The 27302-nt window shown below is 35.7% G+C and overlaps 1 protein-coding gene across 2 annotated transcripts in view; it reads left to right on the forward strand.

Annotated features, from left to right (window-relative positions):
- The window catches only part of TFDP2 (transcription factor Dp-2 (E2F dimerization partner 2)), a 151511-nt gene that overhangs the window by 19790 nt on the left and 104419 nt on the right, over nucleotides 1-27302 (forward strand). For both annotated transcript variants that reach the window (XM_012724937.1, XM_004682141.2), the window contains exons 2-3: nucleotides 15284-15396; nucleotides 23114-23180. In XM_012724937.1, coding sequence (XP_012580391.1) covers nucleotides 15382-15396; nucleotides 23114-23180 — 82 coding nt within the window. In that variant the 5' untranslated portion in view covers nucleotides 15284-15381. The remainder of the gene's footprint in view (nucleotides 1-15283; nucleotides 15397-23113; nucleotides 23181-27302) is intronic.

The following is a 27302-nucleotide window of genomic DNA, read 5'->3' on the forward strand; positions in this document are numbered from 1 at the left end:
AAAAAAAATGTGCAAAATGATGTAAAAATAAACTTTTGTAATAATTAAAAAAAATAAAATACATTAGAGTTAAAAAAATCTATTTTCTTTTATGTGCCTAATTATTTAGTTTTCTTTTTTTATATAATTCTCTATTTTTCAGTTAAATTTCTGGTTTTCTTCATTTTGGTTCTTAATTTTTAAATTTCTGGCTCTGTTTTTTCTTTCTATCCTCAGATTCCTATTTGATGATATTTAGTTCACTATGAAATATTGAATTGCAGTTTTCTTCCAACTTCATGATTCGTTTTGAGTCAGGAAACCATTAGCAGAAAAGCTTTTATTTGCATTTTCTGATCTTTTGCAGTACTTTTGTGTGCACATTATTTATCTTCATAGTGTTTGCTCATTTGTGGACAGAGTTCCTAGTTTGAGAGTTCTTCTGTCATTCTTTCCTTACATTCAGTTTCTTTTGTGAATTTGAGATGTTGATGGTAAGAGAGAGGGGCAAAGTAGAATTGATCTGTCTTGTTTATGTAACATTTAGGCAAGATCCATAATTTCCTCTCACATTGCCTTTTTTTTCATTCGTTGCCTCATCTCCAAAGATACCTTCTCTCTAGATTCTCCCCAGAAGTGGTGTTTCTTCAGACTTCCATTTCTGGTCCTGCAGCTTTTAAATGCTGAACCAGTTTTAAGTCATAGCTGTGTTCACTATTTCTACATGTATTGTTTTTTCTTGGGGTGATTTTGTCTGTGCTTTGTTTCTAAGTCTTTGAGCCACACTGCTCATTTTCATGGAGTATTTTCTAGCCTCCCTTCAGTTATCCTCTGTCTTTAGTTGTTATCAGAGACAGAGATAGTCTTGCAGATCAGAGACAGTGGAATTTCTTATGGAAGCTCTTTTCTCTCTACTTTTAAATATTTTGATAGTTGCAATCTTTGTCTCCTGGCAGTGATCATGTGAAAAGTTTGGGTCCTGTGTGGTTCTACTTATTCTCCTTTATTTTTTTTAAGATTTATTTATTTATTCATATAGAACTGGGGTACAGGCCAGAGATGTGGAGGGTGAGAGATGTGGACAGAGTGGGGAGCAGAACAGGCAGCTCGACGCAGTACACTGCTGAGGGGAGCAGTGGGCGGGTCAGGAGAGGTCTGCTGTGCCCTGTGGTCACCTCCGGGGCAGGCGGGGATTGAACTCATGCCGAAGTGGCTTAAGCTTCTTAGTGCTGTGCTTTAACCTGCTGTGCCACCAGGGAGGGCCCTCTCCTTTATTTTTTATCTCTTTTAGTAGGTTAAGGGAGGGATTGGTAATCAGACTACCTCCATTGTTTTACCAACTTGACAGGTCCAACAGTCCCTAGCTTCATGGTATCATATATCTGAAAATCCCAAAGAAAATCAACTGAAAACTAGTCATAGATTTCAGTTATGTACTGAGATGTAAAATTAATAAGTAGTAATCCATAACTTTCTTATGGGGGAACTCCATACATCTTCAGCTTATACATCTGGAATAACTCGAATAAGAAATGTGTTAAAGCTATTGTGTGCCCTCCCTGGTGGCACAGTGGGTGTAAAGTGCAGCACTGTGAAGCTGTCTGCAGCCACTGTAGAATGAGTTCAGTCCCCAGCCAGGGAGGTGACCCACATGGTGCAGCAGATCTCTCCTATCTTGCCCATTGCTCCCCTCAGCAGTATGTTTCACTTGATCTGCCTGTTCTACTTCCCATTTGTCTCTGGTGTATCCTCTCACCCTCCGCATCTCTGGCCTGTATCCCAGTCTCTCTCGCACCTCTGACCTGTTCTTGTATGCATAAATAAATAAATAAATCTTTTTTTAAAAAAAAATGAGAAAATCTAGTAATCTTGTGTTTGCCAAAACTTATGTGACAACAAATGTTACAAACCCATAAAAGAGAAAAACCAGATAAGTTGATCTTCATCAAAATTACAACTTTAAAATAAATAAGTAAAGGTATTGCGTTGGTTTCCTAGGCTGCCATAATACACCCTGGGTAACATAAAACAACAGATATTTTCCTTTTACAGTTCTCAAAATCCAAAAACAAAATGTTGGCTGGACCACCCTCCTTCTAAAGGCTTTAGGGGAGACTCCTGTCATGCATTTTTTTTTTTTTTTTAGTTGTCTTGCATTTTTAACTTCTGGTAGCCCTAGGCTTTCCCAAGTTGTGGCAGAACCTCAGTCTCAGCTCTGGCCTTCCAGAGGCCAGAAACAGCTTCCCTCTGTTTTTGTCTGTTCTCCACTTCTGATGACAATGCCACAGTCATTGGGTTAGGTCTCACAGTATTTCTGGTGTGGCTTCATTTTAGAGTAATGGCATCTGCAAATACCCTTTTTCCAAATAAGGTCACATTCCTAGGTACCAAGTGTTAGGACTTAGACATATCTTTTAGGTGGACACAGTTCAAGCCATTACACTTATATAAAGAAACTATTTATTTTTAAGGTAATTTTAATGTTTTATTTATTTCCCTACATTGTTGAAGCTTTTGGACAATATTTGATTTCACCATCGGGTATAGTCCCTATAGTTTTCCCATCACCATAGCACAGTCCATCATCACAGTCCCTGTTTTGACCTCTTCCTCATCCCTCTCCTGCAGTATGACTCAGATCTATGGTCACTTTGCTAGTTTTGTCTCTCTCTCTCTTTTTTTTTCTTTAGTAAGGAAAAATTTTAATTACTCCTGAAGGACATAGAAATTTGAATAAGTAGAAATTTAATTATACCCTTAGAAAAGAAGACTCAAGGTTGAAGATGTGAAATTTATAAATTAAATTAATCTGGGCCCTCTCTGGTGTCCAGCGAGTTAAAGCACAACACTGTGAAGCTAGGGGCAGCCACTTCCGCACGAGTCCCATCCCCAGCCAGAGGGGTGACCCACATGACATGGCAGACATCTTTTGACCTGTCCACTGCTCCCCTCAGCAGTGTGCTTCGTTGATCTACCTGTTCTGCTCCTCATGCTGTCTCTGGTGAATTCTCTCACCTCACCACCCCTGCACCACTGGCCTGTACCCTAGTTCTGTATGCATAAATAAATCTTTATAAAAAATTAAATTAACCTGAAGAGGACTGCCATGATCCAATAAAAATTGCAGGATTGTTTTTCTTTGAACTGAAGATGCATATTGCAAAATTCAAATAGAAAAATAGCTTAATGATAGCTTAAGAAAAAACAAAACTTTGAAACAGAACAAAATACAATTGTTAGCAAATGCCATTTTAAAACTAGTGTTATTGAGTAACACTAGTTTAGTGAAGTTAGGGAGAAACAAAAACACTTTCAGCTACCAGTAGGAGTATAAATTTATATAACATTTATAGAGGACAGTTTAGCAGTATTTCTTAATATGTCTATATCATTAGTGTAAAGAATTCCACATGTGAAATTATGTACGCCTGAACTTATTCATGGAATCATTGTTGATAGTAGCAAAAACTTGGAAACCCAAATTTCAACAAGAGGGAACTTGTTAAATAATGTTATTTTTTTTTAAACAACATTTTAGGCAGTTGTAAAAGGAATAAAAACGTTTGTACTGATATGGTAAAATTTTAATGCTATACTGTTAAGTCTAGAAAAGGTAAGATACAGAATTCTATATTCAGCTTTAAAAAATGGAACAACTGGGGGCCCTCCCTGGTGGCACAGCAGGTTAAAGCACAGCACTAAGAAGCTGAAGCCACTTCAGCATGAGTTCGATCCCCGCCATGGAGGTGACCCACATGGCATGGCAGACCTCTCCTAACACCCCCACCCCCCGCTGTTCTCCTCAGCAGTGTACTCCGTCAATCAGCCTGTTCTGCTCCCCGCTTTGTCACTGGTGAATCCTCTCACCCCCTGCACTTCTGGCCTGCACCCTAATTCTGTATACATAAATAACTAAATCTTAAAAAAAAAAAAACAATTGGAATGTTTTTATGCTACTTGTATATGCTTAAAGAAAGCCATGACAAATAGTTATGTAAGAAACAAATACTGTGCAGAAATATAAATGGGGTGGAGGAGAAACTATGGAGAATGACATTTCACTGTCATTTCAATTTTAATATATGTGCTGCAGAAGCAAACACTGTGCATCATTTCAAACTGTCTGGCTTTCCCCTGTTTTTTTTTTTTTTTTTTAAGATTTATTTATTTATGCATCATACAAGAACTAGGATACAGGCTAGAGATGCTGGGAGTGAGAGGATTCACCAGAGATTGAGTGGGTTGCAGAACAGGCCAATTAACTGAAATATAGTGCTGACGGGATCAGCAGGTCAGTCAGGAGAGGTCTGCTGTGTCATGTGGGTCACCTCCTTGACCAGGGATCGAACTCTTGCAGTACCTAGGGATAATGTCAAGGTGCTGTGCTTTAACTGGTTGTGCCACCAGGGAGGGTCCATTCCCCACTTCTTTTTTTTTTTTTTTAAGATTTATTTATTTATGCCTACAGAACTGATATGCAGGCCAGAGGTGGAGGGGCAGTGAGAGGATTCACCAGAGACAGTAGGGAGCAGAACACACAGGTCAACGAAGTACACATCTCAGGGGACCAGCGGGCAAGACAGGAGAGGTCTGCTGTGACATGTGGGTCACCTCAGGGTCTGGGGATCAAACTCACACTGAAGTGGCTGCGGTCAGCTTGCAGTGCTGTACTTTAACCTGTTGCGCCACCAGAGAGGGCCTCCCCTCTTCTTTATTAACCAAAGTTAGCATAGTAAATATATCAAATTAATAAAAATTATATGGTAACACTTTTTTACTTTTTATTTTGAAATAATTATGCTTTCCCAAATTACAAGCATAGTGGAAAGGGACTCACGAACCACCCTCACTGTGTCCCATATCTTAAGTATAATACATCATCATAACCAGGAAATGGGGTATTTGCACAGTACAAGTAACTGGACTACAGATCTCACTTTGATTTTAACAGGTTTTGTAGGGGCTTCTTTTTTGTATGTCTTTTTTACAGTTTTGCAACTTTCCACTTGTAAAAATTTGTAGAACCCTCACAATCAAGATACAGAATTATTCTCACTACAAAAATAGGTAGTAGTATTTTAACATTTTACAGTGGTTATTACCTGTCATTGTTAATGAATCTGTGATTGCTAATGAATAAAAATTTCAGTATATCATTTAGCAAGATTAAAATAAAACAACAATTTCTAGAAATATGACTGCAGAAATGAGGCCAGTAGAAGAGGGTAAGAAGAGAGGGGGCCAGTGGACTATGGGTGTTTTGATGATGGATGTGGACTTACTCCCCTAAATCACAAACAGTATAGTAAACCAGTGTTACCTCAATGAAAAGATTAATTTTAAAAAAAAAAACACTGTATTTTTCTAGGTGTATGTATACTCATTGAAGGTGCATGAAATGGGCTCACTGCAAGTTTATTTACCGAACTGGAAACAAAAAAGTTTACAAATAAGATTTAGATGTTCAGCGGTGTTCAGAAATCAGGGGAATTTCCTTTGTGTATTGCTTGAATTTTTATGACTGCAGTCATAAAAATTGGGTCAATTTGTAATTCCCAAGTTATTTAGAATATGTGTAATTAAGAATGTAAATATGTTACAGTTTAGCTTTCCCAGTGACTCATCATTGTAGGAGATGGACGTGCAGGGAGGGAGAGTGCCATTTGTGCTTGGTTGTGTTAGCCTTGCCTTTTTTTTAGTGTAGAATATATTTTTTATTAAAAATTTTTGATGAGAGGCCCTCCCTGGTGGCGCAGCGGGTTAAAGCACTGCACTGAGAAGCTAAAGCCACTTCCTCATGAGTTCGATTCCCGCCTGCCCCGGAGGAGTCCACATGGCGTGGCAGACCTCTCCTGACCCGCCCGCTGCTCCCCTCAGCAGTGTACTTCGTCGATCTGCCTGTTCTGCTCCCCACTCTGTCTCTGGTGAATCCTCTCGCCCTCCGCGTCTCTGGCCTGTACCCCAGTTCTGTATGAATAAATAAATCTTTAAAAAAAAAAAAAATTTTGATGAGAATCACATCATGGAGGTTGTTTCTATAAGACATCTCAAATCAAAGTGGAAATAGCAGAATATTATTTAACTCACTTAATATACTTTTTTATATAGACATATAAATATAAAACCTGTGCAGATGCCTTTTCCTGGAAATATAGGTAAATACATTAATGTTGTTCCCTTCAGTGGTAGGATTTAGGGTAATTTTATTTGTAGCCTTTTATGTTTTGATTATTTCATAATAAGCTGTATATCATACTCCCTCTCCCTCTCCAAAGGCTGTTTATAAGAAATGAACAAAATAAAGGGAAAAAATCTGTATTTGCTTGAAAGTCAAGAAAATTGGTGGCAAATTTTGTAGTTAATATTCTGTCAGCCTAAGTTTCTCCACTTTGTTTGTAATCTATGGTTAGTGACTGTTTCAAAATTTCCATAGGTGATTTTAAAAAACAAACAAATTTTGTTTAGCATTTACAAATAACGTAAATCACCCTTAACATAATGTTTTAAAAAATCATAAATTACTTTAAAATATAAACTGGAAATCTAAATCATGGAAAATATACACAGTAACATATCATTTTTATAAAACTCCACTGTAAATTTTGATTCTGTAGTTGTCTTAGTAACTCCCCCTGTAAATCAGATAACTATTCGGTGGAGCTATTTTGAGGAATTACATAGTAAATAGCTCTCATAATGGTACTGATTATAAAATTGTTTCTTTTTAAATATCTAATCTATTTTTCATATAATAATGTATAGTACATAGCAATAGACTATATGACGTTAATATATAAAGATAATCATATAAATATAGTAGCATATAGTAGTGTTCTAAATTGTACTGTTTCCTTCATAAAGATCCTTCTTTTTGATTGTCACTGTTTTTGTCTCCTCGTACTCTTGTTTTAGAAATTAAACACTTTATGCCCTGCCTAGTTCTTTGTACAGTATTTTGTAAATTTATTTTGGTACCCAAATGACTTTATAAACTCATCTAAGCCTATTGTGGCAGGGCAAGTAAGGAAACGTCTTCGTTGCTTGTAATCTAGGACTATGTTGATCTGGAAATGGGACTTTACTAAGCAGCATATGTGTAACAGGTGAACTAATCTGTGTAGTCTGTGCATAAGCAAATTTAATGGTTTAAAAATTGGCTTGGACTGCTTGATAAAAGAATCCTTCTGTTGGGTTCTTGGCAGACCTTGAAGTGTGATTTTTGCTCAAAATTTGTGTGGTCTAATCTTGTTTTTGGACAGAGCAGAAATAAATTTCCTCTCTTGGACTTTTGTCCTCAAAATTGAAAAACAAATAATAAATGTTATAGTCCTGTAAAATCTTTGAAATGAAAATATCCTGTAGTTGTTAATTATAAAGCATGTCTAAGAACATGTTAATCCAGTTTTGCTAGGGAATGAGGAATTCTTCTCCAATAAATTTACTTGGTGAGATATAATTTTGGCTTCCTGTGGTATTAAGCTGTCAGTTGTCAATTAGTTTGTCAAAGTACTAAGCTACAACAATGCCTAAGCCATTCTTTCTGCAAAGTATAATTGACTTAAGTTGAAAATCAAGATGAGCAATTTACTGAGACTTTTATGTTAAATAGAATCAAGAGGGTTCCGGAGGGGAAGAATTGAGGACCTGAGTTACTGCCTAGTGTTTGGGTTTTGGAGGACTTTTTTGCTTATTTCTGAGTTTTGGATTTTGTTCTAATGGGCTATGGTTGTTTGCAAGACAAATATAGTACAGTTTGTATTAATTTATTTGATATTGTCAAGAGCATTTCAGTTACTAAAGAATCATAAAATTCAACTGATACTGCTGGTGTTTAAAGAGTACGAATGTCCATATACTTTTTACTTATTCTTTGGTGAGCCTAATTCAGTATCTCTCTGGTCTGTGGCTCTCTACTTCAAAATCTTTCGAGCCTTCCCATTAATTTGGTTTTAAAAGCAGTGTCCTGTGAGATCTGGCAGATGGCCTCACCTCTGAGCAGTCCTGTTTTTAGCCGTAGTTCTCAGGCACGTAGATCTTTCTTCAGCTACCGGTAAAGTCCACTGTGCTTTTCTTCCTCTGGGCAGTTCCCCTGCTGTTTGCTCCAGCTGTAACCCTCTCTGCAGTGATTTACTCAGTTTGTCTGTTTAGTGAGCTAGGCCTTAAGCTTCACTTCCTCTAACAAATGTTAGTCTCTAAACCCCCTAGAGTTCAAGTCCCCTATTTCACATGCTTCCTTTGCATCTTTGTCTCTATGTCGTTCTGATGATAATTGTCATGAAGTAGTTGATTGTGAAATTGTTTCGTGCCTGCTGAAGGCCCCATGTAGGCAGGGACATGTCATTGTTTCTTATAGTATCTTTAATGCTCAGCCTCCTGTTTGACATACAGCAGGCAGTAGGTATTTAAGAAATGAATCAGTAGTGCTCACACAGTATTCATTATTTCAGTGCACATATATAGAAGATGATTAAGAGACTTTTTGATTGCTTATAGTACCAGCCAGTTTTAATTATTGAAGAGAGTCCTGAATAATAGCTTTTATATATATGAAAAAATTTCAATTTAAAAATTAATCAATAAATACAAAAATATTTCTTTTTCTTAAGTGAGATATATCGTTAATGGTTATGGAAAAGCAGCTTTTAGTAAATAAAAAGTTATCTTTTTACTCTTTATCTTCAAAATGATTAAGTTATGTACCCTGTTATAACTTTTTTCAATGATTTTTAGAAGGTATTTCAGTAAACTTTCTAATAAGACTTTTAAACATGCAGACAAATGTAATGTTGACTCCAGAACTCTTGGTTCATGGTAGGAAATGAAGTTCAAACTCTGCTTTATAGCTTACTGACATTTCAAATGTATGAATGGTCTAAAATGTTTGTCTATGTGTCTTTTTATTTTTTGTTGCCACATCATATTAAATAGGATTAGCATACATTATAAAAGTATGAAAGTAAATAATAAGTATATTGAGAATATAACTCATTCAGCAATTTTTTATATTTATTGAGGTAAATTCATTTATAGCACTGCATTTGCTTTAGGGTTTGACATCCTGTTGTATGTCAAACAGGAAGCTGAGCATTAAAGGTACTATAAGAAACAATGATATGTCCCTGCCTATGTGGGACCTTTAGTGAGTATAACGGCAGGCATTAAACAATTCCACAATTAACTACAAATATAAGTTAGGCCACCTGCCACCACCAAAGCACCAATAATCTTCCACCATAGTCCACTGAGCCTCAAGCAGCTTCTTTAAAGCCACATTGTAATAACAAATAAATTGTGAGCTCCAACCATGAATATAGACACCAAGTATATAATAGTGAACAAAAAAGGGTCCCTTCCCTCATGAAATTTGCACTTTAGCCTACAGAAACAGATGGCAATCTAATAATCACCGATATACAGTGGTGATCCAGTGTGTACTATGGAAGGGAAAAGTAGAGAGCACTGAGGAGAGACAGTCGGGGTGGTGAGACAGAAACAGTTTTCCCTGCGTTGGAAATGAGACCTGAAGGAAGAAGAGTTAACCATTTGGTGAAAGCACCAAGCAGACGGAAGATTATGTATAGAAGCCGAGATAGGAACATGTTTTGGAAAAATTAGCAGAAGCCCTCCAGTCAAACTAGATCAGGGGAGAGTTTGGAAACAAGGTTCAATACAGAGACTAGATCAAACCTAAAGGATTTGAGTCATAAAGATGTGACTTCTGTCACTGGTTTGGAAACTCAGGAAATCTGTCAGTAAGGACCTAGTGAAATCGTGATGTAAACGAATCCTATGTAGCTGTGAAAGAAAATGAGGATGTTTACTACCTACTCCAAAGAATAAAGAAAATTTCAATTTAATTAATGATGCAGGATTTGTCCTATATGAAAATTTGGAGGATTTCTTGATGCAATCTTTTTATGTGGATTTATTATAATAATAATTATACCTTTTGTTATATTCTGAGAATATTATTTATTATATCTGAAGTCAGATATATTTTATAAATGAACATAGTAGTTAAGAACATGTAATCCTGCCTTGATATTCTGATATTGCCATTTACACAATTGGTGAACTGACCAAATTATTCCAACACTTGAAAGCTCAGTTTTGCCATCTTTAAAATGGGAAGAGTAATAATATTTGTCTGGTAGAATTATGAGAAAAACAGTAAGCATAAACCTTCAAATGCAATTTAAGTTATATGAAATTACAAGTCACATACATGTATTTTGTTATAAACTATATGAAATCAGACAGGTGAAACACTTAGGAAACTGCCAGGACTAGCTCATAACCCAAGAGAAAGTTATATGATATCATCACTTTGTTTGGAAAATATCTTCTATTTAATATCACTTAACCAAAGTTTAGCCACAGAAACAGAATACTGAAGGAAGTTATGCCCAGAATTTACTATTGTCGCTTTTGAGAAGTGGGATTATGACTGATAGTTTGCTTCTATATTGTCGTGTATGGTTTTTCAAACTTTAAAACATGAGCATGTAAATTAAATTTAATTTTTCCATTTAAATTTAATTCTTATGACATTTAATTCTTATTATTAGCTTCTCTTTGAACAGTTTTAGAAGGCCTGAAGACCCTGATTCAAAATGATGTTAATTGTACAAATTCCTTTGTGATTTTTACTTTCTTCCCTGTGTTTTCAGTCTGTAGTACTATACAAAAGACTCTGTGGTCAGAGTTGCTGAATTGTGATTTGAAAGGTAAAGGGCTTGCATTCTAAGACCATCTGTTGTAGTTGCATTGTCTGAAACTGACAGGAGATCATGGCAGATGGTGAAGTCATGAAGATTGACTTTTTGAGCTCGACATAATGTGTTCACAAAGCTGGAAGAAGTCCGACTTATTTTTTTTAACCAACAGAAGATGTGGGTGACAGAAGTGTGCAGTTACTGAGTCTGGATAAAACTATAATGCATCAGTGCACATGATTGTTTTGTTTGAAGATGACCAGTACTGCTGAAGTTGGCAATTTCTTGAAACATTCTGTCTCATGTTTATTTGCTGGTTTAAGTCATATTGGAAATAATTTTTAGACAATGTAAAAGGAAGACAAGAGGTTTAAAAATACTTAGAAAATATGCTGTTTAATGAAAAGGTTATAAACTGTCAAAACCAATGTAGAATACTTAATTTTTAATGGAATGAATGAGATGTCACAATCCCATTTCTTTTTATCATATTTATCTTAATGTAATTTTACATAATTTAAATTATATTTGAAAACTTATGCTTACCTTCTGGGAATGTCTTCAGTGCATCTAGTGAACATTTAGTATTTGTAGATAAGTAAATTAATGAAAGAAACTATTACCTACACTGGTTAGTTTCAGAAATTTTTCTTAATCACAGTTAAACAGTTTTGTTATTTTTTTCTGATTTAAAATTGAGTTTACATTATGGTAGATTTATGTAGTATTTATTTTTTAAAGAACCTTAATTTGTCATGATAACTCAGTGAACTAGTTTACGTCTACCTTTGAGTGTTTACCTTGCCCTTGGTGGTGTCCTAATAATTTCTTATTTATTGCCTCATTTAATTTGATTGATGTGCTATTACCATTTTGCACATGAAAAAGTTGAGTCCTGAGAGTGTTAAGGTAAATTTTCTTTTTTTAAAAAAATTTGATTTATTTATGCATACAGAACTGGGGTACAGGGGCAGTGAGAGGATTCACCAGAGACAGAGTGGAGAGCAGAACAGGCATATCAGTGAAGTACAGTGTTGGCGGGTCAGGAGAGGTCTGCTGTGACATGTGGGTCACCTCTGGGTTGGGGATCAAACTCACACTGAAGCAGCTACCGCTAGCTTGCAGTGCTGCGCTCTAACCCATCGAGCCACCAGAGAGGCCCATAGTAAATTTTCTTAAGAAACTTATGCATTTTGGGCTTTATTTTATACAGATACAAAAGAAACACTAACACTATTACATTTAATTTTGTCAAGTTCATTAATGTGGTCAAGCAGTATTTTAATTGGTAGCCGCTTACTATTGCTGGGAAGTAACATTGTCAACTATTTGTGAGAATAGCAATGACACTCAAGCATGCATCTTTTAGGATATAGAATTCTGCAGAGAGTACTGAATATAGTAATGAAGTGGAAGCACAGAAACAGCAGCTGAAGCGACCGTAGCCTCACTCCTGACTTAAAGAAATGGGGACAATGGGAGAGGAATGTCTACTAGCCAAAGATGGTAGCCCTGCCCTACAATGTCTGATGATCACTCATTGAGCCGAATTATGTCATAAGGTCAAGCTCATCTAGAGGGTACTCAGGACACAGTAGTTTTGGTAGAGCATATTGTCACCCTCAGCTTCCCCTAAGGAAAAACAGTGGGTAGACAATAGTATCTACTTAAAAATGCAGGTAGGTTTTTAAAGTTTAACACACCCAAACTACACTTTGGATGGAATAAACTTTGTTTTTTGTTATAACTATCTTTCAGTAAGCTGATCTGCTAATTTTCACTTTAATAAACCATCTATAATGTATTTGTAACATAACCCTAAAAACTTTATTTTTGCACATGAGGATGCTGAAGCTTGAAGAGGTTAAGTCACTTGTTCAAGATCACAAAGCTATTAAGTGTCAGAGCAGAGATAGACTTAAAAAAAAATCCATACCCTCTCTGCTGGGCTGCACTGCTGCTTTATTAATTTAGATGCCTACTTCAACCTACGACCAGTTGCTATTTTATTTTTCTGTTTCATTAATTGTTGCTCTTTAATTCTTTTCTCTTTGAGTTTTAAGTCAATTACTTAATAAATAAAGTACAAATTTATCTCAAACTACTATTTCAGTTGTTTTTTGCAAGTCTTATTAATATTTTCATTGTTATTAAGTTCTACATACTTCAAATTCATTACTCTAGGTTTTTTAAATCAATAAATGTAGTTTTATTTTCCTAGGTATTTGACTTTTAATTATTTTTGATGATTGATTTATTTCATGTAGTGTGATCTGAAATATAATCTCTGTAATACCTCTGACATTTGTTACTGCTTCATTGGTGTTTTTTGTTTATGGACAAATTCGTAAATATATGTTTAAAGGATATTTCATTTCTGTTGAATACAGGGTTCTATGTAAATCTGTTAGATCAAGCCTCATTAAAATGTTAATCTTCAAAATACAATACTTAAGTTCTTAATTTGAATATGTCAGATAGTGAGCCAAACAGACATCAAGAACTTGTGTTTTATTACAATCTCATAATACTGAAAAAAATATAACAAATAGTTTGATAAATGTAAAAACAATGCTAGTTGTAGAAACTTGATTTTCACAATAGGTCGTGATAGGATTGGGAACAAATCTGTAACTTTGGTGGGAAAGCGAAAATCATAGTGGTGGTTCAAGTGTTTACTTGGATTTTTTTTTTTTAAAGATTTATTTATTTGTGCATACAGAACTGGGGTGCAGGCCAGAGGCTCAGGGGCGGTGAGAGGCTTCACCAGAGACAGAGTGGGGAGCAGAACAGGCAGATCGACGAAGTACACTGCTGAGGGGAGCAGCGGGGGGGTCAGGAGAGGTCTGCCACGCGGTGTGGTCACCTCCGGGGCAGGCGGCAGGCGGGAATCGAACACATGCGGAAGTGGCTTTAGCTTCTCAGTGCAGTGCTTTAACCCGCTGCGCCACCAGGGAGGGCCCTACTTGGATTTTTTAAATTTAGGTTTTTACTGAAAAGTGGGAAAAAAAGAAAAGTTAGGAGATCAGTATTTTATTGAAAAATAATAGCTTGTTTTCCTTCCATAAAATTATATTTGCAGAAATAAATTCTAGTATAAAAAGCAGATATTTAGAGCCTCCATTTCTTCAAGTCCTCATTAATTATGGCTTTTCAAAGTTAAGTTTTATTTTGCCCTGCCTTTTGAATGTCTTGTTAAAGTGTAAAATAAAAGTTGCACAAATAGAGCAAAGAACTTCTGAATATCCTTCACCAGTCACCCATTATCAGCATTTTGCCACATATGCTTTGTCATTCTTACTTTTTCTATAGATACAGATGATGTAATTTTTTTCATCATTGGCAAGTAAGTTGCTTCTTCATAACCACCCATCCCTAAGTATACAGTTTTCCTTAAAAACAAGCACACTTTAAAAAAAAAGCAAATTCACAGTACTCTGATCAAAAGCAAAAATACAACATTGAAAATAGTTCTTTGATCCAGCCTATGGGCCATATTCTATTTCTTTGTTCAGTAATTAGCTTCATAGCAGTGCTTTTTTTCTGGTCCATTGTCTAATCCAAGAACATGCTTTGAATTTAACTTCATGTGTCTTTATTATTTTTTAAAAATATTTCTTCAGCTTCTAGTGTCTTTCGTAACTAACATTTTGAAGAGTTCAGGCCATTATTGTAATAGAATATTCCTCAATTTGAACTTTTCTCACCTTTCTTGTGATTGGATTTAAATTTTGCATTTTGGGAAGAAATACCTCAGAAGTGAAGGGATACATGATGTTGGTCTTTCTGATTATTGGTGATTATTTGATAGTTTTGATACTTTGGCTACAGTGATATGTGCAGATTTCTTCGCTGTAAAATTTGAATTAATATATATTCTGTGGAGAAATACTTAAAAGCTGTGTAAATGTCTTTTTTTTTTTTTTTACCAATTTTTATCTACTATTTTAGCATTTGTTAATGATTCTTGCCCAATCAGTTATTGTGTTGTTTACAAATTATGTTATTATGTGGCTTTTGAACCTCATCGTTCCTTTATATTTAGCAGTTAGTGCTGTATTGTAAAGAACTTTCCTTTTATTGCTTATTTATATAGTATAGATACCTTTATTATTATTTTGTTCAATGAATTTATGAGCTGTTACTATCAGTGTTCATTTATCCCAAATTGTCCAAATGTAGGCCATGTAAGCTGGTGCCTCCATACTTCTGATACATTTTCCCCATTTTTTCAGCCTCAACCATTCTGATTTACCTTGGATACTTGCTGCCCCAGTTCTAGAAACCGCTGTTACTCCAAGAAACCCCTTGGTTTTGCTCTTCAGTGGATTACCTAAAGCAGCACACTGTTATGTTTCAAAACCTCAGCTCCCTCCTGTGGTAGCTGAGTTATTTGGTCAATTACACATCTCTAAACCCCAATTTTTATCTGGAAAATGAGGATTACAGTGGGACGGACATATGTCATAGTGTTGGAGGATTACTTATGTCTTTCACTAAAAGAACAATGCACATCACATACAATGCATATAGTAAATATAATGTAATTATTATTATTACATTTCTTTTTCCTTTTTCCCTTTTAACAGGATGTACATTTGAAGAATTAATGAAGAAGTTTTTTATTTTTATTTTTTTGTTTTGTTTTTAATGGCTTTCCAGAATTTTAAATCGAATACAATTTGACATGACGGCAAAAAATGTAAGTATTTGTAAATTTTTAAATGAAAATGTTTTTAATGTGAATTGCCCTTGTCCTGCACATATTTTGTTCACCATTGTGATTAACCAAATTGTCATTTACTTATAGCTGTTTTTGTTGTGTAATGTGTGACCTAGTAAACTTTCATGCTACTGCGTATAGCTTCACACTCTAATGGTGTGGTAATCTTCTTATGAACTGGTGCCAGGTTTCTCCTTAACAACTGCAAAACTGCTATCTTCAGCAAGTTTCCTACCTTCCTCTGTTTTTGGGGTACTGTAATAAATTTGTTTTGGTATTTTGGTTTCTTTATCTTATTACCACTGTTTTCTTTTTTGGATTTACTCAGGAAAATGTCTGTACTCAGACATTTGTTCAGAAGAAGCTTATTATCTTCCCAAAATGAGTCCTGATGAGACATTGTTTTTTAGATGCTCAGGAGGAGTTACTCCGTTTTTACCCCCTTGCTTGATCTAACTCTTTTCAAGTTGCTTTCCTTTTGTAGAGCTGTGTCATTGTACCTGTTTCCAGTTATGGTGAGGGATTGTGTGAGAAAATAAACTCTGAAATATATGAGGAATCACTTATTATTTTACTGCTCCAGATTATTATATTGGAATCTTTGAATATAGGTAACAGAAACCAGCTTAGGACCTCAAAGCAAACAAATTTTTTTTTTTTTTAAAAAGGAATTTATTATAAAGATACAGGTATGTCTCAAGAGCAGGAATGCAGTGGGCTCTCAGAAAGATCTGGGTCCAAGGACTTGAAATTTATCAGAAATTGAAATCCTCTTTTGGTTTGGTTTCTATTTGTCATTGCTGAGGAAATAGATGTTTGAAAATATCCTTTTTTTTTTTTTTAAGGTTTATTTATGTGTACAGAACTGGAGTACAGGCCAGAGGTGCAGGGATGATGAGAGGATTCACTAGAGATAGAAGATTCACAGAGTAGAACAGGCCAACTGATGAAGTACACTGCTGAGGGGAGCAGCAGGCTGGTCAGGAGAGGTCTGCCGGGCCATGTGGATCACCTCCGGGGCTGCGATTGAATTCATGCCGAAGTGGCTTTAGCTTCTTAGTGCTGTGCTTTAACGTGCTGCACCACTAGGGAAGGCCATCTGCTTGTCTTTTTTAAAAAAGATATATATTTTATTTATGCAGACAAGAACTGGGTCACAGGCCAGAGGTGCAGGGGATGAGAGGATTCACCAGAGACAGTGTGGATCAGAACAGGCAGATCTATTGAAATACACTGCTGAGGGGAGCAAGGGGCGAGAAAGGAGAGGTTTGCTGTGCCATGTGGATGATATCCCTGGCTGGGGATTGAACTCATGCCGCAATGACTGACCATGCCTTGATAGCACTGAGACTTAACCTCTGCGCCACCAGGGAGGCCCATGTTTGCTTGTCTTGGTGCATCTACTTCATTATTCTCTTTCTCTCTGCAAATCATCTTCCTTAGTTCCCTCGTCACCTTCTGTCAGTACTATGTAACTGACCTGTTCATAGAGATGGGCAGGAAGAGTGGAGATTGCCTTCCAGACTGTGTCTGCCTGTGTTAGGTTTGGTTTCAAACTCCTCTGGGTAGGAACTACTAGTTTGATGCCCACTAGTGGTTTGGTTGGTTGTGACCAGGAGAAGTGAATATTTTATTTTATTAAAAGGGACAAACAATTCCATATACTACCCATTATACATCTAGAGAATAACATTAAAAAAATCCCTTGGGAAAAAAAAAAATCCCTTGGTACATTGTCTCTGTTTTCCCATTATCAATCTTATATTAACTGCACTGTATTTAAGTGCATTAGTAGCTATAAGCAAACACAGATTTTGCTTTATTATCATTTAATTAACTTTGTTAGGATAAATTATCAATAATCTGTTAATCTGGGATTCTTGTATATGCTTATTAAGTACTATTTGAGGAAAAGAAGAAACCATATTTCAGTCTTCGTGTTGGGGATTCTCCTGAAGAATTTTATCTTGATTTTCTTTCCTGTAGAAAAAAAAATAGATAAAAGTTATCTTGAGCAACAAACTGGCTAACATTCAAATATCCAGTATATCTTGACTTACAGTGCACCTTGAATCAAATTTAATCTTCCTTGCCAGATGTACAGTTGTTTTCCTAAAGTAACATAAGCATTCCAATCAGTATAATTATATTTGCATTATTTTGGTTGTGTATTTGGAAGAACTTGAGCAGTAAGGGAGAATGATAAATGATAAGCTGACCTGCCTCCCATGCCTTAAAGAGGTAAAGTCTCAGGCTGGGCTAAAGCACTGCAAAGAATTGAGGAAATAGATGTTGAAAATATCCAGCCACAGACAGTTCAGTAGCCATTCTGCAAGAAATAGGAACATTTAATATATTTTGTTAAGATACTTATTGAAAGGATTATACCAGTTTACAATGCCATGAGCAATTGCTTCTCTTCTCAACCCTCCCAAATTTTCCCAGCAGCGATTTATGCCTGAAACTGTTGTAGGCTTCTATTTGGGTACGTGTAGTCTAGTGGAGACGTTAGTAAATACATGGATGATGTCAGATAATGACGTTATGAAGAAAAACAAAGCAGGATAAGAAGGAAGGGATGGGCCCTCCCTGGTGGTGCAATGGGTTAAACCAGCGCAGCACCATGTATCTTGCAGCAGCAGCCGCTTCACCCAGAGAGTTTCAATCCCTGGCCAGGGGGCCGACCCACTAGTCCTGACAGACCTCTCCTGACCCATCCACACACCCCCGCCCCCCCATCAGTGTACTTAGTCGATCTGCCTGTTCTGCTCCCGGCTCTGTCTGGTGAATCGTCTCACCCCCCCTGCATCTCTGGCCTGTACCCCAGTTCTGTATGCGTAAATAAATAAAATCTTTTTTTTTTTTTTTTTTTTTAAAGAAAGTCGGGCCCTCCCTGGTGGCGCAGCAGGTTAAAGCATAGCACTGGGAAGCTGAAGCCACTTCCACATGAGTTCGATTTCCGCCTGCCGGGGAGGTGACCATGGCGCGGCAGATCTCTTCTGACCCACCCCCTGCCCCCCTCAGCAGTGTACTTCGTCGATCTGCCTGTTCTGCTCCCCACTCTGTCTCTGGTGAAGCCTCTCGCCACCCCTGAGTCTCTGGCCTGTACCCCAGTTCTGTATGCACAAATAAATAAATCTTAAAAAAAAAAAAGAAAGGGACAGTGATGGGAGTGAAGTAAGGCTTTCTCAAGTAGGTGTTCAGATGAGTTTCCTTTAGGCATATAATATGTTTGAAAAGAGAAATGTTCTTGAATCTCAGTTCAAGAAAGAGCCAGTCATGGGGATATCTAGGGAAGGAACTTTCCAGATAGAGGCAGGAGAAAGTATGGTTGTACAGGGAACTGCAAGATAACCTCAAAGTTTACTGGAACAACCCGGTAAGGGAGAGTGGTCGGAGATAATGTCAAAAAGAAGGCGAAGCCAGATTCTGTGGAGCTTTGAAGGCTGATGAAGAGTGTACATGTCAGATATCAACAAGTGGCTATTGAAGACTCTATGGATAATTGCATAACCTGCATTAACATTTTTTAAGTTTGTTCTGTTGAGTGAATATACTGAAGAGAAGTGCAGTTGAAGGAGGGCACTTATCTGTTACATACCCAAGGTGTTCAGACAGCAAAGTATCTGGGCTAGGGTGTGATATTAGGGATGGGCAAAAGTAACTGGATCTAGGATGTATCTGAAGGGTCAGCCATCAGGATTGACATGTTTGGTACTTAGGGAAGAAGTTGCAGAAGACTTCTTTATTTGATTGGTGGAACTGGGTAAATGGCTCTGCTATTTAATGACAGAAGAGGAAGGATTTTGTGGTCAACTCAAAAATTGTTTTGAACACATTACAGTTGAAAGACCTAAAAGCTTTCAGGTGGAGATTCTGGCTAGGCTAACTCTGCAAATCATTGAAAACTTAAGACTAGAAATAGCAATTTTAGAGTCATTTCCTGTTAAATTATTTTAAAGCAGTGGGACTACATGAGACTGTGTAGTATGTAGCTGGGCACATATGCGTGCAGACCAAGGTCGGAGTACATTCTCCTACATCTGGGGAGGAGGAGAAGCAGTGAAGGAGGCTCAGTGAAGGTGAGGAGGGAAAAGCATCCTAGGGATCTGGAAACCAAGTGAAAAAATGTGTTCTGAGAAGGAGAAGGAGTGATTGTGTCCTGTGCGGCTAAGAAATTGCTCTTAGTTATGGGAGAGATTGCCTAGGTGTTGTGGAGGCATCATTAAACATATATTCAAATACTTGTCTTTTTGTCTTCTCTTTTTCAGTTTGCATTTCTCTTAGAATAGTTTTTTAGTAAAGAGTTACTATGCACGCCATCCCAGGTCTCTAATGGTTGCCAAGTGATAGGAACCCTGTTCAAAATAACTTAAGGCTAAAAGTAGAATGGATTGGTTCATACAACTGAAAGATCTGAATATTCTGGTTTCAATGACATTTGCATTCAGGGGATCAAATGACTGTGTGAAGACTCATTCTCCCTTATGTCATCTCTATGCCAGTATTGGCCTTACATGGCATTACAGAATAAGAGAGGGAACTTTTCTTTTTAAGCATTTATATTTCAAGTTCCATGGAGGAACTTTGGTTCATTCTGCTTGGAAGAGCCAGTGTGGAGAGGGTAGTGGGTTACTATATACATGTTTATATACATAAACACACACACACACACATATATTTAGCTTTTTAGCTTAAGCTAAATAAACCTGCTGTTTAGTTTAACCACTGATGAATATCTTTTTTGGTATCTCTGCCACATCATTTCAAATGGTTGGACATTATACAGTTCCCTAAAATTGGCCATAAAATTATTTTCATTTTTTTAACACTTTTGTTTATATTTGCTTACATACATTATATCCCTGAGGCAATATTTATGAAATTATGAAATGGTGTGTGGTATTTTGGAGCTTTTGAGTCACATTGTGAAATTGCATTTCAAAAAGCGCTTATGAATTTACATCTGCAGCAGTGGCATATGAATGTACTGTTTTCCTGTTAATCATTACTAGTCTAATCAACAGAAAATGGTGTATAGTTTTCTGGTGTATATTTCTTTGATCACTAAGTTTAATGGATATTCTGTATGTTACTGATCACTTGCATTTTTCTTTATGAATGGTCTGTGTCAGTATTAAAATGTTGAAAGCCACTGTCATTTGAATAACAACCACACTTAAATATTGCTTTGCTGTTAACAAACATGTTTGCATAATTATTTTATCTAAGGCGCTCTGATTTGTTACATAGGCATATATTGTCATCCCCATTTTGCAGTGACTGTTCTAAGATTTTCTTGGTTTGAGCAGCAAAATTTGACTCTCAGCTTAGGTCATGTCATTCTGAATTGTTTTATTTCTGTTATAGCATTATGAAATGTTACCTATCACTGAAATCTTAATGCTGGCATAATAATATGTGGTTTGATTTTTAAAAAGAAGACTTGGATGATTTTTTCCCAACAGATACTTGGGATACTTGACAGCTTACAGTGTGCAACATAGTGTTTTGAAGATCCAGATTGAAAACTTTCTTCAGGAAAAATATTATGTAAAATTAGTTCATTTTTCTCTTGTTTTGTGAAAATTAATTCACTTTTTCTCTTGTTTTATAAAAAGATACTTTTCTATAAATAAAATGAGGAAAGAATGACTAATATTTTAAAACATCTCCCCTAACCAATGTTTTTTAACTCTCACATGATCCACTTTTCCTTTGAGTCTTTAAGCTATGAAGTATTTATCATGCAGAAATTAATGTTTTTGAAGTTTTACTTAAATAACTTTTAGTAGTATTATATAAGATCTAAGTACATAGTCATCTTCTCCATCTTTGAAATCAAAATTAGCACACAATCTGGACTCACAACTGGTCTTTACCATTTCATAGTATAACTTGTTGATTTTTAAGGTGCAGGTGTACAGCTACTTAAAAAGTTTCCATATTCGTTTGCTGTTTCACTGTAAAAGTTGGACACTAAGAGCAGATGTTTAAACATAACAATAACCCATCAACTGTGAACTCTTGACTGTGAATATGTGGTTTTAGTTGAGGTTTTTGCCGTTATCTTTGTATAATAACAAAATGGTGTGAACCATTTTGCTTTTGAAGTTACTGTAATATATGTATTAGCTGCTCATATTGTACTAAGCTTGGGATATATTAAAGATTACCATTGCCTTCTTTGCTTTCTTTGTATAATAGAATACTAACAGTAGTTTGTCTTCCTCTTTTTATAGCAGAACAATTTAGAAGAGGGATATCTGTTAATAGTAATACCACAGTAATCTTTTAGCATCTACAATTTAAACATTTAACATTAATATTTGTAAACAGCTCTAGAGATCCACATGGTAGTAATTTGCTCAGATTTCCTGGCAGAGGGTTCTCTTTACTTTCAGCAGAATACTTAAACTAGACAGGATTAAGTACCTGCTAGTCTCTACATATAATCAAAAAGCTATGTTTAAAATGTCGTTGTCTCAACTACTGTAGGAGAACGTGAATATTAAATGCTAGAAGTAGGTTAGCCTCAGAATTACTTTTCCATCATGTGAATAATATGCAGAACTATTTCTGGCAACATCTATTTCTTGAAAAAAAAAAAAAAACCATTCATGGAACATTTTAATTTGCCAAATAAATAAATAAATAGTTCTTTTATTATGAAATTGTAAGTTTTCACATGAATGCTTATGAAGAATATATGATGTTAAAGAAGTGATAGTTTAATAGTGCACAGATAAAACAGTGTGCAGCTTTGTGTGCTGTGGAAACCTTTTAGCTTGTCAGTCTTTTGCAGGGATGTTTGAGGCGTTAAACTAGCACTGATGTTTCAGGATTACAAGTCTAGCAGGATTAGTACAATATATAACTTTAAGGATAGAGCCATTTATCGGCTGTTTACTGTGTGTCAAGTTTTCAAAAATGGAGCCCTTTCCCCCCACCTAACATTGTAATCAATTTAAGAAATTCTGTTTGATGATAGTACCACATTCAACTTTGTGAATCTAGTTGGTCCAGTGGCTATCACAATAAAGGAAATACATTTTTAAAAAGTAAGTATATAAGCATACTTCTTGTGGGTAGTCTCCAAAGCATACGAACAGTAATAAATGTTAACATGGATTGAGCTAACTGTACTTAGTCCTTCTAACAACCTGAATTAGTGTTTGCAGCATCCTCTGTTTTACAGATGGAGAGACTGCGTTATACAGAGCTTGTGCAACTTGACCTTGGCTACATACTTAGCAGATTTCATGAGCTGGAGTATGAATCTAAGCAGTAGGACTTGAGGCCAGTGGGCCTTACCTCTGTGTGGTAGTATTAATGGTCTTGATTCATTTTTTATTATGATGTTAAAAAGCATTGTAGGCAGTGATATGGAAACTAGAAGTTAAAGACAGGAATTCTTGTGTATCTGTTGTTTACTTCGCAGCTGCCATATTCCTCGCTTTAAAAAAACCACCAGTAAAATCTGTAACATTATTATTCATAAAATGTTATTTTAATTTTTATCTTAACCTGGATAATTCATGTTTTCCTATTTCAAGCAATGTGCCAATTGCCATAATTGATATAATTAATTCTTTTTTGTGTGTGGCTACATGTAATACTTAATATGGACGTCTGGTAGAAAGTATAGTGATCATATAAAGTTAATGTCCTGTTCTAAATTTTTTATACTATTCAGGTTGGTTTGACATCTACAAATGCAGAACTAAGAGGATTTACAGATCAGAATCTCAGTCCAACAAAAGGTAAAGAACGTTGAATAAAATTTATCTGTGTTAAAGAAATTGCTAAACTAGGAAAAAAGATATTCTGCATTGAGTGTATCATATAAAATTCATATGAAAGGTGAAGAGTAAAAGGGTGTGTATGTGTCTGTGTAAGAGAGATAGAGATTCCATATCTTTACTAAGAGGGCTCAATGAAATTATTTAAGCTTTCTTCTTAATTTTCTTGTGGTTTAACCTGTAGAATGAAATTGTCTGTCCACCAGTCCATCCATCCATCTCCCCTGTGTCCAGTATATATTCTAGTCTTTGTATCAGAAAACTGACCTCCCTATATTGGTAGGTGTGACACTGACAGCATCATTCAGTATGTATGTTTTAGTAGTATCTTTGCAGCATGTATAGATAGTATATTGAAATGTTTAGAGTTGAAATGATAATGATGTCTGGGATTAGCTTCAAAATAATCTGTGTGGGAAGAAAACTAAAGTGGGTAACATTGTAGTTAAAATTGTCTTTGAGTTGATTAATTGATTGAGCTGGGTGATAACTACATGGGGTTTCATTATTTCTTTCTCTCCTTGGTATGAAATTTTCCATTATAGAAAGTAAGAACAAAATGTATGTCATTACAATACAGATAACCTTGAGAGAAGTATCAGCTTGTTTAAAGGGTTTACTGCTAAGGCCGAATAAATATTCTAGAGAAGTGGCTAGGTACCTGTATCTCAGTGTAAAAACATCTAGCTTAGTAGTATTAGAAGTTTGTGGAGTTATTCTAAGAATATAAGTATGCTTTATGAAGCAATGAGATATCTCAAGCCTTGATGCTTCTGGTTTTCCCTATTTTTTTTGTTGTTGTTGTAAAATACACAAAACATAAAATTTACCACTATAACCATTTTAAGTATTTTAAGTGTTTATATTTGAGTGCTATTAAGTATAATCATACGTAAGCAGCCATCATTCATCTCCATAACTGTTTTCATCTTGCAAAACTAAAACTACCCATTTAACAGTAATTCTCTATGCCCTTGTCCATTAAAGTCTTGGCAACTGTCATTCTCATTTCTGTGTCTAATTTTGACTAGTGTAGGTACCTCATATAAGTGAAATCATAGGGCATTTTTCTTTTTACAACTGACTTATTTCACAAAACAGAGTCCCCTAGGTTGTAACATAGGGCAGAATTTCCTTCCTCTTTAAGCACGAGTAACAGCCCTCTGTGTGTGTGTATATCACATTTTGATTATCTAGTCATCCATCTGTAGATGCTTAGGTTGCTTCCCTTCTTCCATCTATTGTGAATAATGCTGCTGTGAGCAGGACACTGTAAATATTTCTTTCACTTATTTTGGGCATATACCTGGAATTACCATATGGTAGTTCTATTCTAATTTTTCAAGGTACTGCCACTCTTATTTCTATAGTATCTATACCACTTAACATTCCCACCAACAGTATACAAGGGTTCTGATTTTTTCACAACTGTTTTTTTCTGTTTGTTTGTTTTGTTTGTTTGTTTTTTAATAGTGGACATCCTCATAGGTATGAGATAGTATCACATTGTGGTTTTGAGTTGCATTTTCCTATGATTAGTAATAGTGCACATTGTTTTATGTGCTTATTATCCATTTACATTATCTTAGGAGAAAATGTCCACTCAAGCTCTTTACTCTTCTCAATATTTTTTTCACATCATGGCATATGTAGAATGTGGTAGCATTTATAAAATGCACTGCAGCTAAACAAAGGAGCATGCTGAAGGTCAGGAGTTAGCTAATCAGGTGCTCCAGTTGTCCTGGACTACCCCCAGTTGCCCCAAAGACTGAGGTGATTGGTATCTCTGTAACCTATAACAGGAGATTGGTAGTTTCTACTCTAATAAAATGTAATGTTGAGATCAGGAGAAGGAACCAGAATGTTCAATCTTGGGAATATGGAAAACTAGTGTTGAGTGGTGAGACTAAAGTGATAGAATGATTCAACCATCTTGAAAATAAGTTGGTAGCAGGTCGTCATGGGAAAGTTGACATAGAAAAACCTTCAGGTGTAGAAGACAAAGGAAAATGAGGGTTTAAAGCTGAGGGAGATTGGATGGTACAATAGGCAATGGAAAGGTAGGAAAAACCAAATCAAAATCAGCCAGGAACATATGTTAATAACACTATGTTTAATTATAGAGTAAACCTTCTTGGTTTAACTTTATAGAATAAATGGAAAAGGTAGAAACAGAGAATTATTTAAGAGGCAAGAACTAGAGAAGTGGGGTTTAAAGAAAACTTTTAAAAGGAAAGTTTTGCTCTTCTTTGAGCTATTGTCTGGTGGTCCCTGAAGAACTACAGGTTAGGTGAATGAATAGGAGATGGAAAGAAGTTTCTATAATCATTTTTCATTGGTGAATTTAATTAATATTCATTACAGTCTGAAGATTGTTTTGAAAATAAGATGTAATTGAAGTATTTATGTAGTGATATTATAGAAAAATTTCAATATTAGAAAAAAATTCTACCATCCTAACTCTTCTTTTTTGTCTTTCTTTTCATTTGCTTTATATGGAGATATATATTTATGTTTTCCATATAATTTTCTATTTTTTCATCAGATACAAAAAATGCTCCTCTATTTTTTAACAGGCTTTATAAATATTGTTAGAGCTTCATACTATTCTGTTGTGCTTATGAATCATAATTTAAAACATTTTCCCATTTTCTGTTTTGGGGGGCTGGACTTCTGAGTTACACTTCATATGCATTTCCATTTTCTTATTGATAAATATTTACCTTTTTATTGACTTTATGTGTATACATATTTATATACATGCTACATATTTGATATTGAACATATCACATTACCATTGTAATGGATATCTTCAGTCACCTAATTTTTTTTTTTCTTTTTTCTTAAGATGAGTGCTCAGAAGTATAGCTACTTGGTCATACCCCAGCTCAAAACCTTTTTTTTTTCTTTTAAGATTTATTTATTTATCTATCATACAGAACTGGGGTACAAGCAGGGGCAGTAAGAGGCTTCACCAGAGACAGAGTGGGGAGCAGAACAGGCAGAATGACAAAGTACACTGCTGAGGGGAGCAGCGGGCCAGTCAGGAGAGGTCTGCCACGCCATGTGGATCACCTGTATGGCCACCAGAGATTGAACTCGTAGTGAAGCAGCTGTGGCTAGTTTACAGCGTTGCGTCCTAACCCATTGCGCCATCAGGGAGGGCCCTCAAAACCATTTTAACAGCTTCCCATTTTAGTTACCAGAAAGCCTCAAGCTCTTTTCTACAGAACCCTACAGTATGCCCCTGCATGTGTGCTCATCCTTATTTCTCTCCCCATGATTTGAACCCACTATGCTTTAGCCACAAGGATATTTCTTTTAGGAAGTCAGCTGGAAATACTATGAAGTTTAAAAAATGTTGATTTCTTTTGGCCTTGTCATTAAACTTTTAAGAATACATTAGGGAAATATTCAGATTATAAGAAGATAACCTATAATTCTCTTTCTTTGGCTTTTAGCATTTAATTATGATGTTCTTATATGTTGTATTCTTAGTATTTATTCTTTTGGGTTCCCTGAATTTCTAAAGATATTTTTTTACAAAATTGAGAAAGTTTTAACTTTTTAAAAATTTTCCTACTTCTTGTTTTGCTTTCATTTTAAAATTCCAATGGGATATGTTGGATCTTTTCATATTGTTCTGAAGTATCTTCATTTTCCCCCGACCCTCTGTGTTCTTCAAGTTGAAATTTTCCGTTAATTTATTTTCGAGTTTACTTATTTTTTCCCCTGCTGTCACCATTCTGTCAGTCCTATTCACTGAGATTTTAATTTTAAATACTGCATTTTTCAGCTCTTTAAGTTTCATTTGCTACTGAGATATACTTTCCTATTATTCACTGAGGCATTTTTCTGTACTTTTGAAGTATAATTGTCATCATGGCTTTAAAATCCTTCTCTTGATTCCAACTTGTTGGTCATCTCAGGGTTAAATTCCTTGATAAACATTCTCCTAAAAAATGGGTCAAGTTCTATTTCTTCATGGATCACCTAATTTTGAACATATCCTAGACTTTGTGAATGTAGTCAGGACACTGGACTGATTTATTTTCTTTAAAAATGTGTTGTTGTTCTTGTTCT

Source organism: Condylura cristata, unplaced genomic scaffold (assembly GCF_000260355.1).
Source record: "Condylura cristata isolate star-nosed mole 26May11 unplaced genomic scaffold, ConCri1.0 scaffold00014, whole genome shotgun sequence".
Classification (NCBI taxonomy): Eukaryota; Metazoa; Chordata; class Mammalia; order Eulipotyphla; family Talpidae; genus Condylura; species Condylura cristata.